The sequence below is a fragment of the Lithobates pipiens genome, unplaced genomic scaffold (genome assembly GCF_037356315.1).
Source record: "Lithobates pipiens isolate NorthernLeopardFrog02 unplaced genomic scaffold, aLitPip1_a1.2 Scaffold_8, whole genome shotgun sequence".
Classification (NCBI taxonomy): Eukaryota; Metazoa; Chordata; class Amphibia; order Anura; family Ranidae; genus Lithobates; species Lithobates pipiens.
Genome location: NW_027507903.1, coordinates 339,628,782 through 339,645,935, shown reverse-complemented (window position 1 = coordinate 339,645,935; position 17,154 = coordinate 339,628,782). Strand labels below are relative to the sequence as shown.

The 17,154-nt window shown below is 40.8% G+C and overlaps 1 protein-coding gene across 4 annotated transcripts in view; it reads left to right on the top strand.

The window, feature by feature from the left end:
• Window positions 1–17,154, top strand: part of ARHGAP26 (Rho GTPase activating protein 26) — a 724,944-nt gene that overhangs the window by 474,593 nt on the left and 233,197 nt on the right. For all 4 annotated transcript variants that reach the window (XM_077473114.1, XM_077473113.1, XM_077473112.1 and 1 more), the window contains one exon: window positions 16,868–17,006. In XM_077473114.1, the coding sequence (XP_077329240.1) occupies window positions 16,868–17,006 (139 nt within the window). The remainder of the gene's footprint in view (window positions 1–16,867; window positions 17,007–17,154) is intronic.

Sequence of the window (17,154 nt, the reverse complement as noted above, 5' to 3'; positions counted from 1 at the left end):
TGTCACAGGCACTGGGTCAGGAGGAGGGACTGTGTGTGACCTGAGCGGAGGCAATTCAAATGTAAGCTGCTACAGCGGGCAATCCCCACTCTGTGATCTGACCAGCTCTCCTCTTCCTCCACGCTCTCTTCCTCTGTGATGATGCGGATGCCCTATCTTGTACCCCACTCTCTCTTCCCCTGAACAGCTCCCATTCAACCCCACCTGCCCCCCCCCCCTACTCCCAGACAGCACACGCTGGCCATCCATCATTTCCACTCGCAAAATGGGAGTAGAAAATTTGAGGGCTGGACTATGATAGGCCCTTTTGCTTCTTGCTTGCCCTATCTTTATAGCTAACGTTCCTGACCGGCTCTTCTACAGACTTCACTTTTGACTGACAAACGTGTACCTTACATCATTCCATACCCCATTCCATACATAAAATGTGGCCAAAAGTTCATGTCTACTTGCAATGGTTGTAAGGCAGAGTAGGAATGGGGAGGATGGCCAGTAGCTTAGTTTGTATAAGGGAGTTGCAATAGAGCAGTTAGAAGGAAGAATTATGTACAACAGAAAATATGTAGGATGGATGTTCCAAAATAAATACTGGATGCAGACTAAACTCCTTGTAAAAGAGCTAGGTTTGAAAATGGCTATTATTGACAAGACCTTCATAGATTTTACCAAACAGGAAAGCCCTTAAAGTGATATTAAACCCTCAGTTTTTAAGCACTTTCAACAGCTGATGTAAACGCTTACTGAGCATGCAGCTTCCTTATCTTAATCCTTGCATATGTTCCAGTTTTAGCTGATGCAATTATCACTGCCCCAGACTTCCTGCTTCAGGGTAGCTCCTTCAGACTGAATGGAGACTGCACCGTCTACTGAACTTTTACTGCTTCTTGTGAAGACCAGAAGTTCAGGCAAGCAGCATGAAGGGTGCAGAAGCCAGAAGCATTAAGAGTTGTAAACTGCAAGTGCTGGGGTAAGAATTTTAACAAATCATTTACTGGTGGGTATTTATGTTATTGTAACCTATGTTAAATAAAAAAAAAAACCCTTAGGGTTTGCTACTACTGGATGTGTCATGAAAAAATAAAAATAAAGTACTTGTTAGAACCCCTTGATGCAAAACGGAAGCTCTAAAAAACATTAGTAGAAGTTGCTTACCAGAGATTCCTAATTTTACAAGAATACACAGTTACAGGGCTACATTAACACAAAATTAGGAATCCCCAGGTTCCCCAGGAGGCTGTAAGAAGGCTTTGTGTTATCACTGGTGCCTAACCTAATACGCCAAAAGCCAAATTCTACAGTAAACACCTTTTTACTATTTATAGATTAAGCTTTTGTTTGTTTTTTTTTTTTTTTTTTAAGTTTCAATAGAGCTATCAGTTTTTGCATGGGATGGAAAATATATATTATATAGAGGCTATATGAACAACAACATATGAATAGTCTAAAGTGGTTATTTTATTACAACAATTAGATGAAGGCTGAATGGACAACAATACGTGAATAGTCTAAAATTATTATTTTATTACAACAATTTGATAAATACTATGTGCCAACTCAAAGGCATTAAAAGTGCCCTCAATTTAGTGGATAATTACATAGTGATACCAAGAGGCAGATACTCATGATCTATCACAGTTTATTCATATCTTCTCAACATGTTTCGTGGTAGTATCTGCTTCCTCAGGAGTACTTTAGAGAGCAAAAATATCTATAAAAAGATCATAAACATAATAATGGAGAACAATACGCAATAAATAATTGATATGTTTGAACATGGGGATCAGGGTAAAGGCTATGTACAGACTTACCCAAACCCAGGGGGAATGACAGCATGTAGATTGCTAAGAGAACAAGTCTGCCCTGAGTATGGGAGCACTAAAACAGGGGGTAACTATAGACTATAGAGTCCTGTCTATAAGGTAAAGAATGTTATGTATGAAAACCAAAACCGATACCCAAAAGACCAAAACTTCAGATTTGTATTAAGATATGCACCATATTACAGTTCCAGTGAGATTAGGGGTAACGCTCATTGATAGAGTCCTCAAAGGTAGCTCGAATTTCCTAGTTTAGGAAAGAACCATAATGATAGCGCTAGTCTGGTTATCCAGGAGGTGAGCTGTTGCTAAATTATATGGGGACACTTTTTTTGTTGGATTAAAACCCTGACCCTCATGCACACCTATCATGTTTTGTTTATACAGGTATGCATTCCAAACTTAGGTGCTGCTTTCACCTTCACCACCTTTTGAATTATATTTCTGGCACTAATGACCCCTTGTGGTGGATTTTTTCACTACATTGATCTGTATTTAGGTGAGCTACATGTCTATTCTTTCTGGGTCCATTAAATGCTGTATATGTGTAGCCATTTTTACCCTATCGTAATAGTCTTTGCATGAATTCATTTGGCTGTCCCTTGTCTTTAGACCTGCTTACACTATCATTATGGTGATATCCTAAACTATGAAATACAAGCCACCTCAGAGGACCATTTCGGTGAGTCGCCCCTAATCTCTGTGGAACTGTAATATGGTGCGTATCTTAATACAAAGCTGACGTTTTGGTCTCCTGGCTTTTCTTATGACATTTTATACCTTATAGACAGGACTCGTGTGCCCCCCGTTTTAGTGCTCCCATACTCGCTGGAACAGATGTGTCTCCACATTCTACATGCTGTCAATCCCTCTGGGTTTGGAATCGTCTGTACATTGCCTCTATCCTGATCCTCGTGTTTAAACATATCAGTTATTCATTGTGTAGTGTTCTCCATCATTATTATGTTATTATCTTTTTATAGATATTTTTGCTCTCTAAAGTACTCCGAGGAAGTGGATACTACCACAAAACATGTCGAAAAGATATGAATACAATTCTGTGATAGACCATGAGAATCTGCTTCTTGGTATCACTATGTAATTATTCACTAAATTGAGAGTGTTTTTAATGCCTTTGAATTGGCATATATTGGAGGTTATTTACAAAAGGCAAATCCACTTTGCGCTACAAGTGCACTGAAAGTGCAATTGCTGTAAATCTGAGGGGAAGCTCTGCTGATTTTATCATCCAATCACGTGCAAGCTAAAATGCTGTTTTTTGTTTTCCTTGCATGTCCCCCTTGGATTTACAGTGACTGCACTTCCAAGTCCACTTAAGTCCACTTTGCACTACAAGTAGTGCAAAGTGGATTTTGCTTTCATAAATAACCCCCATTGTGTATTTTTTATCAAATTGTTGTAATAAAAGATAATTTTAGACTATTCATCTGTTGCTTTCCCTGCAAGTACCATTAAAGTCCAGATCTCAGGACAAAGGTACTTTTTAGATGTAATACTGGCAAATGTAATTTTTTTGTTTTTGCAGGGGGGGTTGTTAAATATATATTTCATAGCTGTTTGTTACTAAAAGGCATCCTTTATGCGTTAGGCTGGGTTTGGACAAGTTGTTCTTTTAGTGACATGTATGTTGCTGCATGAGTTACCGCAGTGCATATTTTTTGCATTGGTTTGCTATGATGTCCTTTATTCTTAATGGCATCTAACACATCTTGCACATTCCATGGTGGGCACTTTCGGGTGATGCAATGTGTTACAAAACGTTTTTGGGTTCTCAAGGTATCATATAGAAGTAAATAGGCTGCTTTAGGGCAATGCACACTAACAAGTTTGCATTAAAGCACAGTGTGAATGTGTGAACTCCATCTGGAGGGTTATTCTGAGTTGTCTCAAAGCTATAACATATTGTACACTACCTCACATTTTTGTATATGTTTTATTATATCTTTTCATGTGACAACACTGAAACTGGTCTCAACACTGACGGGCTGACCCCAACCCCCTTCAACCTCTGCAGCAATGCTGGCAGCACTCGTATGTCTATTTCCCAAAGACACACTCTGGATGTGACGCTGAGCACGTGCACTCTTTGGTCGACCATGGCGAGGCCTATTCTGAGTGGAACCTGTCCTGTTAAACCGCTGTATGGCCTTAGCCACCTTGCTGCAGATCACTATCAGGGTCTTGGCAATCTTATTTTAGCCTAGGCCATCTTTCTGTAGAACAACAATTCTTTTTTTTTAGATCCTCTGAGAGTTCTTTGCCATGAGGTGCCATGTATAACTTCCAGTGACCAGTATAATAGAGTGAGAGCGAGAACACCAAAATTAACACATCTGAGACCTTGTAACACGAGTCACATGACACCAGGGAGGGAAAACAGCTAATTGGGACCAATTTGTACATTTTCAATTAGGGGTGTACTACAAAATATAGCCAAATCTTTGATGATCCCTAGGAGCACCATCAAATCTATCATAACCAAATGGAAAAAACTTGGCACAACAGCAAACTTGCCAAGGACCGGGCAAGGAGGACATTAATCAGAGAGGCAGCACAGAGACCTGGAGGAGCTGCAGAGTTCCACAGCAGAGACTGGAGTATCTGTACATAGGGCGACAATAAGCCGTACGCTTTATGGCAGAGTGGCCAGAAGAAAGCCATTACTTTCAGCAAAAAAGCTAAATGGCACATTTTGAGTTTGAGAAAAGGCTTGACTCCCAAAACGTATGGAGGAAGGTGCTCTGGTCTGATGAGACTAAAATGTAACTTTTTAGCCATCAAAGAAAACGCTATGTCTGGCACAAACCCAACACATCACATCACCCAAAGAACACCATCCCTACAGTGAAACATGGTGGTGGCAGCATCATGCTGTGGGGATGTTTTTCAGCAGTCAGGCCTGGGAAACTGGTCGGAGTTGAGGGAAAGATGGATGGTGCTAAATACAGGGATATTCTTGAGCAAAACCTGAACCACTCTGTGTGCGATTTGAGGCTAGGACGGAGGTTCACCTTCCAGCAGGACAATGACCCCAAACACAATGCTAAAGCAACACTTGAGTAGTTTAAGGGAAACATGTAAATGTGTTGGAATGACCTAGTCAAAGCCCAGACCTATATCCAATAGAAAATCTGTGGTCAAACTTAAAGATTGATGTTCACAAGCACAAACCATCCTACTTGAAAGAGCTGGAGCAGTTTTGCAAGGAGGAATTGGAAAAAATCCAAGTGGTAAGATGTGGCAAGCTCATAGAGACTTATCCAAAGTGATTTGGAGCTGTGATATCTGCAAAAGGTGGCTCTACAAAGTATTGACTTTAGGGGGAGTGAATAGTTATGCACATTGACCTTTTCTGTTATTTTGTCCTATTTGTTGTTTGCTTCACAATAAAATAAAAATCTTCAAAGTTGTGGGCATGTTCTTTAAATTAATCAATGAAAATCCTCAAACAATCCATGTTAATTCCAGGTTGTGAGGCAAAAATGCCAAGGGGGAGGGGAATACTTTTGCAAGGCACTGTAAATGTAAGCAGGAGAGGATGGAGGGATCACATACAGGAAAAACCCCATAGTTGTATTTTTAAAGCTGATCTCAGGTTTCCCGCCATAATTATTTTGAGGGGACAGCACATTTACACTGTTATACATCTGTACACTTATTACTTTTCATTGTATCAAAGTGTCCTTTCTTCAGTGTTGTCACATGAAAAATATACATATTCATATACATAAATAAAATATTTACAAAAAATTGAGAGGTGTGCTCACTTTTGTGAGATGCTGTATATGGTGTAAAACAGACGCTCAAAGCATATTTCATTGTTTATGGTGGTGTGCTTGTTGGGCAAAGAGAGGATCTTAGACTTGATCATTTATAAAAACTTTCAGATTGATGAAAGTTTATATAGAACAATAATCTTTTTTAACATTTTGAATTGAGCAGTGATACTTATTTTAAGTTTTAAATGACACTGTGACATGTCAGTGCAGTAAGTCAGTGCTTCTCATGAAGGTTACATCACAGGGTTATCTGTATTGAGGTAACTGATATCCGTGAGTGAATATGATGCCAAAATTCTCCATGTTTTCTGAAAATTACACGTTAAACTGATTTATTGTCTTCCTGCATCCCCAGAATAACCTAACAGAAGCAGGATCATGTAAAATATGCTTTCCTCTTCTCTGATTCTATTTATCATCCAATTCGAAGATGTATAGCATTCCCTGGGAGCATGAGCTAAATAGACAGACTTGCAAGAACACGTTTTTGTCTTTTGAGAGTAGGGAAAAGAGCAGTTTTTCAGGACACTGTTAACCTGGATCTCTGAAAACCACATCTCTTCTGCTTTTTGCGCATACATACTGAACAGAATATGGAAGCACACCAGTTGACAGAACCTCTTATGCCGCATACATACGATCGGAATTCCAGCCAGAAAAAGACTGATGAGAGCTTTTCATCTGAAAATGCGACCGTGTGTATGCTCCATTTTCCGAATTTCCGCCAGCCAAAAATTGATAGCATGTTCTCAATTTTCCATACGGAAAAACTTTCTATCGGAAATTCCGATCGTGTGTATGCAATTCCGACACGCCAAAACTCACGCATGCTCAGATTCAACTACGAGACAGAAGTTATTGCCTACTGGCTATTGAACTTCCTTTTTCTAGTCCCGTCGTACGTGTTGTACGTCACCATGTTATAAACGATCGGAATTTGGTGTGATCGTGTGTAGGCAAGACAGCTTGAGCCAAATTCCATCAGGAAAACCATCAGAGCTTTTTCTGACGAGAATTTTTCGATCGTGTGTACGCAGCATTACACTTTTCTGCTTTACCCAAAACAAAATACAAAGTTTTGGTTGGAGTTAGGATTTAAAGTTAACATGTAACCAGATCATGCACACTAAAGTATTGACCCTTTCTGAACAGACATTAAAAGCACTTTAAAACAAGCCCTTATTTATCAATGTATTCATAAGCATATAGGGGATGCAGTCATTTTACAAAGATTACAACACAGCAGTGAAATCTAAACTTTTCTTAAGCGATATTGTACCCTGTCAGTACACACAGCAGGTGTTTCCAAGCTGATAAAAAAAAACTGAAACCCGACTTTAGAGTCTTTGTTGTGCTTAGGGATGAGCTTGAATTTGGTTGCAACCCAAAAGCTAGCTGCAATTGCTGGGTCAATGAGCTGTAATCAGAATATTTCCCCCCTGAAGCTGCACATATACAAAGGGATGGAGATGCTAATTACATAATTGACCTAATAAGGCCACGTGTATATTTTAATTACATGTTAAGAATATGTAAATTGTTTGTCGTCTGTCACAGGTTCACTTTTAGGGCTGCTTTCTTGCTCCTATCAGGTGTCACTACCTGTTGCTATTATAAAGTAAGCTTGTTTTCACTTTTGGACACAATGACATGCCATACCCTTTGCTTCCCCTTACTCTAGTCAGTGATTACTCTCAACTTATCTAGGACTATACATTTAAAGCCCATCTTCAGGCAAAATCTTAAGACCCTCCCCCCGACCTGCTTTCACCTTTTATCACCATTTTCCCCCCTCAAAGCAGATTTTTTACTCTTCTGATTTTCACTGCTGTCACATAATCCCCTGTCCACTTCACCAGCAGTGGGGGGAGGGGGGTGGGAATACTATGGGTCTATTCCAAAAAACTATTTCACCACACAGATATTTTCACCCTTTTTTCCCAGTCATTCTTATCAATTAACAACTGGGTGTGGAATGCATGTGTGGAGAATCTACGATGATAGCTAACCAGCTGTCATGGTTTTACTTCTGATTTCACCATTGGGTGTCTACACTTGAATGGTATATGTTTGTTTTTTATTCAGAACAAAAGTCAGCTATGAGTAAGCGCTGTTTGTAGCGTGAAACGCGTCGGTAACCTTGTCCTATTTTTTTGTTCCCCTTTCCTGTGATGTGTTGTTCAATGGAGTTTTGCACTTGCATTTGAAGAAATAAAGGCACTTTATTTTTTACTCAATCCTGAGTGCGGCTATCCAGAGTTTTGTCCAGATTTTGCACACTAAGATTGAAACCTCAAACTTTAGTGGAGATAAAGGAGTGAAAGTCAGAAGAATATCCTAAATGTGACCATACTGTCCACATAAGGCCTCATGCACACTGGACGTTATAAAAAAAGCCAGTAGCGTTGCCTGTAGAAAGCTGTAGAATGAGATTTGCAGTATTTTTTTTTTTATACTCCCACAAAAGCTTATGGCTCAAAAACACTGTTATACACTGAATAGCCAAGTTTTTCTGAGTTTTTAAGCTTTTGTTAGAGTGTGAAAAACTCCTCTTAAAACCCACTAGTTATGGGGGTTTTTTCCAGTCACTAGCAGTTGGGTGGAGCCACGTGTGATGCAGGACACGGACGAACGACACTATAGCGGCTACCTTGTTGGTCAGAAGCGCTGGTCGCTTATCAAGCATATACTACCTTACAGAATGTAAGTGTGTTTTTTTATTATCTCTAATAAATGCTGAATCATTTAAGATGCTTGCGCAATGAGCGGTGTCTCTCTATTTTATATTTTTATTATAAGTATTATTTGCTTCTGCCCCTTGTTGAGAGGAAGTTTTCACTTTACTTCTTGACCATCACCTATTGTTATTACATATGTATAACCCATGCACTGACGGTAAGGGTCAGTCTTATTGGGTGAAGGTGACGGGATTCTGTTACATACTCTCCTGTATGTTATGGTGGATGGTGACTAGTTCCTATCTGGTGGAATTTTCTCTCTTGAACGGTTTACAATTCAGCTTTATTTTCATCAATTTTCACTCATTTGGATGAATTATTTTGGAACATTGATCCTATTGTTGTATATTACCTGTTTTTGAGCGCCACATTCTTTTACCCATATCATGTATATTGTATCTAGCAATATTGTGTGAGCAGCTTGTTATATAATTTTCTTTTTATTAAGCCCGACATATTGTTTATTTAGTGCACTTGTAGTGCAAAGTGGATTTGCCTTTCATAAATAACCCCCATTGTGTCTATCTAAATTTCTTTTAATTTGTCTATAACATGGATAGCACTGTAATCTGAGGTTCATTTGGGATTTCATCTCCCACCAATTTACCAAATGTGTAATATTTTATCCCAAAATGGGAGAATTTTCAGACAGATGGCCCAGATATGGGTCATAGTGTCATGCTCCCGCAAACATCGCCAGCAAGTATCGGGGATAGATGGATTTTGTGTAGAAGTGTAGGGCAGTGATACCATCTATTTAAGATTCGATAATTACCCTCATGCTAGTGAGAAGATATATAGAAAGTTTTATGAAATAGCTGGTATTTAATCCCAATCCATATCATCCAAGGATATATGCAGTTCCTGATATGTGTATATTTCAAATCTCCAGCCATAGTACTGGTAAACACACACACGCACTTAAAATAGATGTAAACATATTTTCTTAACTGACAGTTCATGTTCTTTTCTCAGCAGCAGCCCTGTCATGCAATCTTACCCTGCAATTCATTGAGTTTTAATAGTCACAATGACATTTTTCACATGACAGCACCCCAATGTACACTTTTTTTTTCTTACACAGATTCTTGGTCTTAAAGTGTTAAAAGAAACAACTCATCAGTCTTTCAAATTTGGGAGGCAGTCCAGAAGCTTTAATATATGATTATTCTAATGTGGTCAGAACAGCTACTGCTAATTGTATTGCTCTGTATTAGGCAAGATTGTTGCTCTATTGATTTTATTCCTGGTTTAAATGCAATCCAAGCTAATGGCTTAATGCAAAGATTAGATGTTAATCTAGTAATACAGAAGACCTGCTAAGGGTTCTCACACTCCTTATTGGATTATGGCCTAAACAGCCAAAACTCCTGGTTGGACAGGAATGGGAGTAAAGTTGGGGAGAACTCAGTTTTGGAGTATCGAAGATGAAACCTGACTTGGCCTACCAAGCATTAGCTACACCTAGATCATCTCTTATGGGTGGACGAGTAAATTAATTAGGCTTTCAATATTTTAAATGTTTTTTCTGGAATAAAAGTTCTTCATGTATTTTAAACCGAACGAAAGCAAATTATAGTCTATGTACCACTTAATGAAGTCTGCAAGAGCAGGATATTATACACATACTATACTTTAGGTTGCCTCAATCTTAAAGTGTAAAGTAGAATTTCCCTGTCTGTTTTCACAGCTTGGATAAAATATATCTTATTTCCTTGGTGCTAAGGCGTGATAATCAAGACCTAAGCCTATTACTTCTTACATTCAGAAGACATCTGCAGGCAGCAGCCTTGTGGATTATCATGCACAAAGCACACTGGTTCTGTGCTGATTGAATCCACAGATTGTCAGTGGCAGACACAATGACTATGCTATCCAATATCAGCTGACCTATATCACTCACGATTAAAAAGAAGAGCTGGCAAGCCAGAGTTCATTATGCTCAAGTAGCTCAGCTGCAGTGATCTGCATATCTTGCTGTAATTAAATTGATTATCGTAGCTCTCAGATTAGATTAACATCTGCCATTTGTATCGCGCTGTTTATTAGGAAATTTAGATTTGTTTAGTGTTGTGTGTAGAGTTCAGGTAACTTTTATTTTATGGTTACTAACTTACAGAGCTTCAACTCTGATGCATCTGCCTATTCAAACTAAACTGAATACGACCTAAAAAAGGCATTCAGAGAATAGTTGTGGTGGTTCAAGCAGTGCAGCAGTTAACCTTCCAAAATACTTACTGGCATATAAGATCCTCACTTGAAGTAATACTGTCACAATACATTTATTAATACAAATTGCAGAAAGCACAATTAAAGTTGAATTCTGGGAATTCAGCCACTTTGCAAAAAGTGATGGAATACTATAAGTTAAGTACAAGGAAGTGTATGACATCTCCTGAACTTACCTCTATTATTTATGCCTAACAGGGTTATTGCCCAGGGCTGTGAGAGAGGAGAGATAGTCGCACAGAGCATAGCCGCTCTGTGCGACTATCTCTCCTCTCTCACAGCCCTTTTCTATTTACCTTTTTATTTTTATTAAAGCGGTAGTAAACTCTCAAATGTATTTATTTATTTTTTTAAACCTGCAAAGCAAAAGGCATAATGAGCTAGTATGCACCGCATACTAGCTCATTATGAAATACTTACCTTAGAACGAGGCCCCGACATCTGGCCCGATCCACGCCGAGGGAGCTGACATGCTCCCTCTGCGTTTCTTCCGGGTATCGCGGCTCCGGCGCTGTGAGTGGCCGGAGCCGCGATATCGTCACTCCCGCGCATGCACGCGGGAGATTTCATGCCGGCCGGCCACTGCCGGATTTTCAGGCAGAGAATCCCCTTGTGCGCATGCGCCGCTGCAGTCAGCGGCGCATACCGAGGGGAATATCTCCTAAACCGTACAGGTTTAGGAGATATTTTTTTTACCTACAGGTAAGCCTTTTAATAAGCTTTCCTGTAGGTAAAAGTTAAAAATTCTAGTATACAACCACTTTAATAAACAAGTGTGATTTGATTGTACATCTGTCTCTGTCTGTTTCATGGTTCCTGATAGTACGTGAAGGCCATGAATTCAGAAGATACAGTCAATCCACTTGTTGGTAATATTTTTTTCCAGATTGGATGAGCAAGATCACCGCATGGATCAGTTTGCCTTGGCGCTACAAACACTCCTGAATCACACGGCTCACCTGGAATCCCCCACGGTGGCTGCTCTGGTACAACCTGAGTCGCAGGCCGCCCCTGCTGCTGCGCGAGTCTCTGTGCAGGCACCCGCCTCGAGTATTACCTCTATAAGAGGTATGTCTGGTTCTGCTCCGCTTCCCCAGCGATTTGGGGGCTATCCAGTAAAATGCAGAGGGTTTCTCAATCAGGTTGAGATATACTTCGAAATGCTGCCCCAGGTGTTTCCCACAGACAGAATCAAAGTAGGTTTCGTGATATCTTTGCTTTCTGAGAGAGCCCTTGGCCTGGGCTAACCCTCTATGGGAGATGCAAAAACCTGTTATCTTGAGTTACCCTCAGTTTGTGGCCTCCTTTAAAAGGGTTTTTGACATTCCCGCACGCTCCGCTTCTGCTGCCAAGTGCCTCATGTCCATCAGAGTACGAGAACTGTTGCTGACTATGCCATTGAATTCCGTACTCTGGCAGCAGAGGTTGCTTGGAACAATGAGGCCCTCGTGGCTGCTTTTTCTCATGGTCTCTCGGATTCCATCAAGGATGAGATAGTGGCCCGAGATATACCCACTGAGCTGGAGAGCTTGATCTCGTTTGCCATCCTCATTGACTCCAGACTCAGAGAAAGACTTTCTCTTAAAGAGCGCTTGTGGAAGCGCACGTTTGCCTCCGAGCTTTGTAGTCCCACCTATGCCTCCCTCACCTCCCATGCCTCCTGGTACCGAGTTGGTCGGTGAAGGTGAACCCATGCACCTGGGCTTCACCCGTCTCTCTGCGGATGAGAGAGCCTTTAGGAGGAGGGAGAGATTGTGCCTTTATTGTGGCCAGGCAGGTCACTTTTTGAAGTCTTGTCCTACCCGTCCAGGGAACGCCCGAACCTTGAGGTCCTGTCATGGACAGACCTTAGGTGGTGTTGTTTCGTCCCCAGTTATCCAGAAGGATAAGCCCCTGGTTTTGGTCACCCTTTCTTGGGCTGAGTCGTCCATCGAGATACAGGCTCTAATCGACTCTGGGGCTGCAGGCCTGTTCATTGATGCTGCATTTGTTTCGCAGCTTGCCATTGAGGCTCTTGACGGGAGACCTTTACAGCCTGCCCATGTGACTCATGAGACAGTTCCGTTGTCCATGGCTTTAAGGGCTCTTCACCATGAGATAATCCAATTCCAAGTTATTTCCTCGCCCAGATTTCCGCTGGTTATTGGTTATCCTTGGTTACAGAGGCACAACCCCTCTTTTGATTGGCTCCGTGCTGAGGTTCTCTCGTGGTCACCACAATGCAGTGAAACATGCTTCCTGAAGGTTTCCAGGGTCCTGTGCACCGCTTCACTTCCCTCCCTGCCAGAGGAGTACCGTGATTTTGGCGATGTCTTTGATAAAGGTCAAGCTGGTAGTTTGCCTCCACACCGGCCTCATGATTGCGCAATTGACCTTCGACCTGGTGCCATACCTCCTCGTGGCCGGGTTTACCCTTTGTCGGTCTTGGAGGATAAGGCCATGGAGGAGTATGTTGCTGACGCACTTTCTCGAGGTTTCATCTGCAAATCCTTGTCTCCTGCTGGTGCTGGTTTCTTCTTTGTGAAAAAGAAGAGCGGTGAACTGAGACCTTTTATAGATTATAGGGGTCTCAATCGTGTCACTATTAAGAATGCCTACCCGATTCTATTGATTACTGAGTTATTTGACCTCTTCAAGGGAGCAAAGGTTTTCACAAAGCTTGATCTGAGAGGGGCTTACAATCTCGTGCGCATTAAGGAGGGCGACGAGTGGAAGACTGTGTTTAATACCAGAACAGGCCATTATGAATACCTCGTAATGCATTTTGGTCTTTGTAACGCCCCAGCAGTTTTCCAGGAATTTATTAACATTTCGGAAGTCCTACAGTGGCCTCGACCCGTGGGTTACGTCCTCTACAGCATTTCCTGGGCTTTGCCAACTACTATCGGAAGTTTATTCGTAACTTCTCGTCTCTGGTCAAGCCTCTGACTGATATGACCAGAAAGGACGGTAACCCACAGAGTCTTATGGTCAGTAAGAATAAGAACGGGCACAGTGGTACCTTCAAGGAGATGTCTCCATTCTTTCAGGGCTAAAATGATCGCCAACAGCTCTCTGTCGCCAATCTCATAATTGCACTCAGCACGTGACAATTTCTTGTAAAAAGGCGGTTTGATCCCGTCTCTCCTGATCCCCTCCTCCTCCCACTGTCCCCAATATATTTCCTGATAATACAGAGCCAGGGGAAAGGCTACACATTTTACAAGTTTGTGTATTGCTAGAGGTTTCTTTTTTTCTTTTCTTGGGAGGGTGGATGTGATCAGCCCAGGGCCAATTAGCACTGCTCAGAAAGAGGGTCAGTGGTCCTGCATACTAATAGGACAGTCAGTGCAGAATGAAAACTCCTCCTACAAGCTTTAACCAGACACTCATAGAAGTCACAAGACTGCTATATATTGCTGATGAGAAATGGTATTTAGCAGTTTGTATTTACTAAAATAATTGCATTTCCATGTTCTGTGTACTGTGAGACCAGATATAATGAATACATGGTTCCTGGGATTAGTACCACTTTAATGTGCAAACTCTAATGCTATGAACTTCACCCTTATTCAATTATTTGCAATGACTGACACAACACAACCTTGTAGCCAGTGAAGTATACTTATTCTGAACTAGTGACTCAACAAGTAGGGGAAACATAAAGCCAAAACAGTGCTAAAAGGAAAATATGATTCTTAAGGTTTATGAGATGATGTCCTGGCTTAAATGATAGGTTCACCTTTCGTAACATGTTGCACCCATATTCAAGGTGTAACATGCTACAAACAGACACCTCCCTGATTACCCAATCTGACAGCTAGCAGGGATACATGTTGAACTCAATGGTTCCCTATGAGAGCCGTCTTAACTGGTCCAACTTTGGAAAAGGTTCTTGCACTACTTTGGTCAGACTTCTGTCCGATTTCAGCCCATATAATTGAATGAAAGTCACATCCAAGTTGGATCAGCATCTTAAAGCGGGAGTCCGCCGTTTTTTTTTTTTTTTTTAAAGCCAGCAGCTACAAATACTGCAGCTGCTGACTTTTAAAATAGTGACACTTACCCGCCCAGTGCGCCCGCGATGACGTCACCCGAAGCCGATCTCTCGATCGTCTCTCGGGTGCTGCCGCCGCCATCTTGGGTATGGGAATCAGGAAGTGGAGCCTTTCGGCTTCATTTCCCGGTTCCCTACTGCGCATGCGCGAGTCGTGCTGCGCAATAAGGATGGTCCCCGCTGTCTCTAGGATCCGTGTGTTTCCCAGCAGGCAGCGGGGGACTTTCAGAAAGGGGCGTAGATTCTGCGGAAAGGGGCGAATCTACGCCGGAAGTGGGTGCAGATACCTATACTGTACAGGTATCTGCACGCCCCTCCCCCCTGAAAGGTGCCAATTGTGGTGCCGGAGGGGGGGAGGATTCCAATGAGCGGAAGGTCCACTTTAGGGTGGACCTCCGCTTTAACTTACGGAGAGAAGTTTTACTTCATACAGGTCACATCCTGCCTAACTAGTTTATTTGTTGGGGTTGCAGATTATTTTTTTTATAGTACTAGTAATTTGCCATAAGGTGTGTATATATACTGTAGGTACTAAAGCTATCCTTACTTACCTGCATACCTAGCTAGGCACGTGACATTTTTAGGGTGACAGTTTAATCAGCAAATGATGGATTTTATTGCTGTGCTAACATTTATTTTACTTGTGTAAATGTAACATATTTTGTCACCTGTGTGAGTATAAATTTTGCCTGAAGCATAGGGGTAATGTTAGCTTGAGGGTAAAGGTCAATAACTAGTCATTGTTCAAGTGTGGTAAATTAAACTTTTAATTGAGATATGCATCTGCTGAAATAACCCTTGCACCAGACATTGCTGTTGCTAAAAATGTCTGTTACCTGTCTCCCAATTCAGTTTTTAGAAACCAGGTATTCATTTTTTGTGCCTGTACTGTTGGTCATTCACATACTGACCCTTCAACAATTGGATTATTTTTATTTGATTTTACAACACTAAATTGAAGATACAAATGATCAATGGGTTGTAAATTAGAGAATGTTTTGTTTAATGAACACATAAGCGATTGCCCTGGTATAATTTTAATTGATGTAGATGGAAATTAAGCATGAGTTGTGTCCTTGAAGATCCAGCAAACCAATCGAAACAAAAATAATAATTTTCAGGGCAATATTTGACAACAAAGATTTCTGTTGGTGTTGAATCAAGTGATTGCTTTCAACATGTTTGATTACAGTACGATCAAATGTTTACATAACTTCCAACTGTCCCTTATTTGGAGAAACGGTCCCACTTCTAGATTGAAATCCCTCTGTCCCTCTTTCATCCTCAGTTGTCCTTCTTCATTTTGGTCTGATGTACTCAACTCTTATACTAAACTGAAAAAAATCATCCAACCTCTACATTTTCGCATTTCATATTTTAAAAGCTCAGAAAAAAAGGACAAGTGTTGAAGGGAAAAAAAAAAACACCTGTGGTTTTAAAAAAAAAAATTCTGCATATTCTTTGGAGGTTGCATAATTGTAAATTGTGGCTTGCCAGGGGTGTACCAATTGCCTACATACTTTATACAAAAGGGTCTCTTTTTTTTTTCTCATTTCAGTAAATTGGGAGGTATGGGTTTGATTGACGAAAAACTGATGTGTGTATGGCCAATATTAATCCTGTCTCGTTGTTTAGCTAGGTATCTCATACAGATATGATCGCTTCTGCAGATAATCTTATGTTTTGTACAGATATGATAGATTTTGCCGATATTTGTGAACATTTTTACTGTTAATATACCTGAAGATGGAGTTGCACAACATTTCTTTTTCTTGGTAGTTGGGTGGGCTTATTTGCTACAGATTTAGCAATCTAAAGTGATCTAAGAAGTATTGGCGGGTTCTGACAATCCCTATTTTGCAAGGGAGAATATTGGTGATCACTGGAAAAAGACCTACATGTTTCATCTTAATTTTTTACATATCATTGTGGGCATCAACCTAAATTGGTGGTGGGACAAAAAACAGGTTAATCTTTGCAGAGATCTCAAACACATTTTTTCTACACATATTCTGCACAGGTATGGGCCAGTTTGGCACCTCTTCCACAAAAGTAAAGTAACTTGTATTTTAGGTTCAGTGTTAACATCCTCTTTTTGTGCTGCCTGGATCAGGACCTTTGACCTGGCTGCCATGACAGAGTTAATGGGGATATAGTTTATAAGAAATGTGCTTCAACTTAGTTTTCTTCCATTTCCCCAATGTGTGTTATAACCAGCTGACCTTTTGAATCTCATTTTATTTATAGATGTTTTCCACAGTGCCAGAGATGCCACAGACAAACTCCCAGCTGCATTTGTCTCGTAAAAGGAGCACTGACTCAAAGCCGCCTTCCTGCAGTGAGAGGCCTTTAACGCTTTTCCACACAACGCATTCCACAGAGAAAGGTGGGTGTGCCAGCTCTCCTCGACCTCCACAGATTTATTTATTTTTGGTCTTTTTATGCCATCCCTTTCCTATATAAAGCCATTCTGCATCTTGCAAACACAGCAGCAAACTATTTAGTAGGTACTTTAACTTTAAACTGTATTTTGT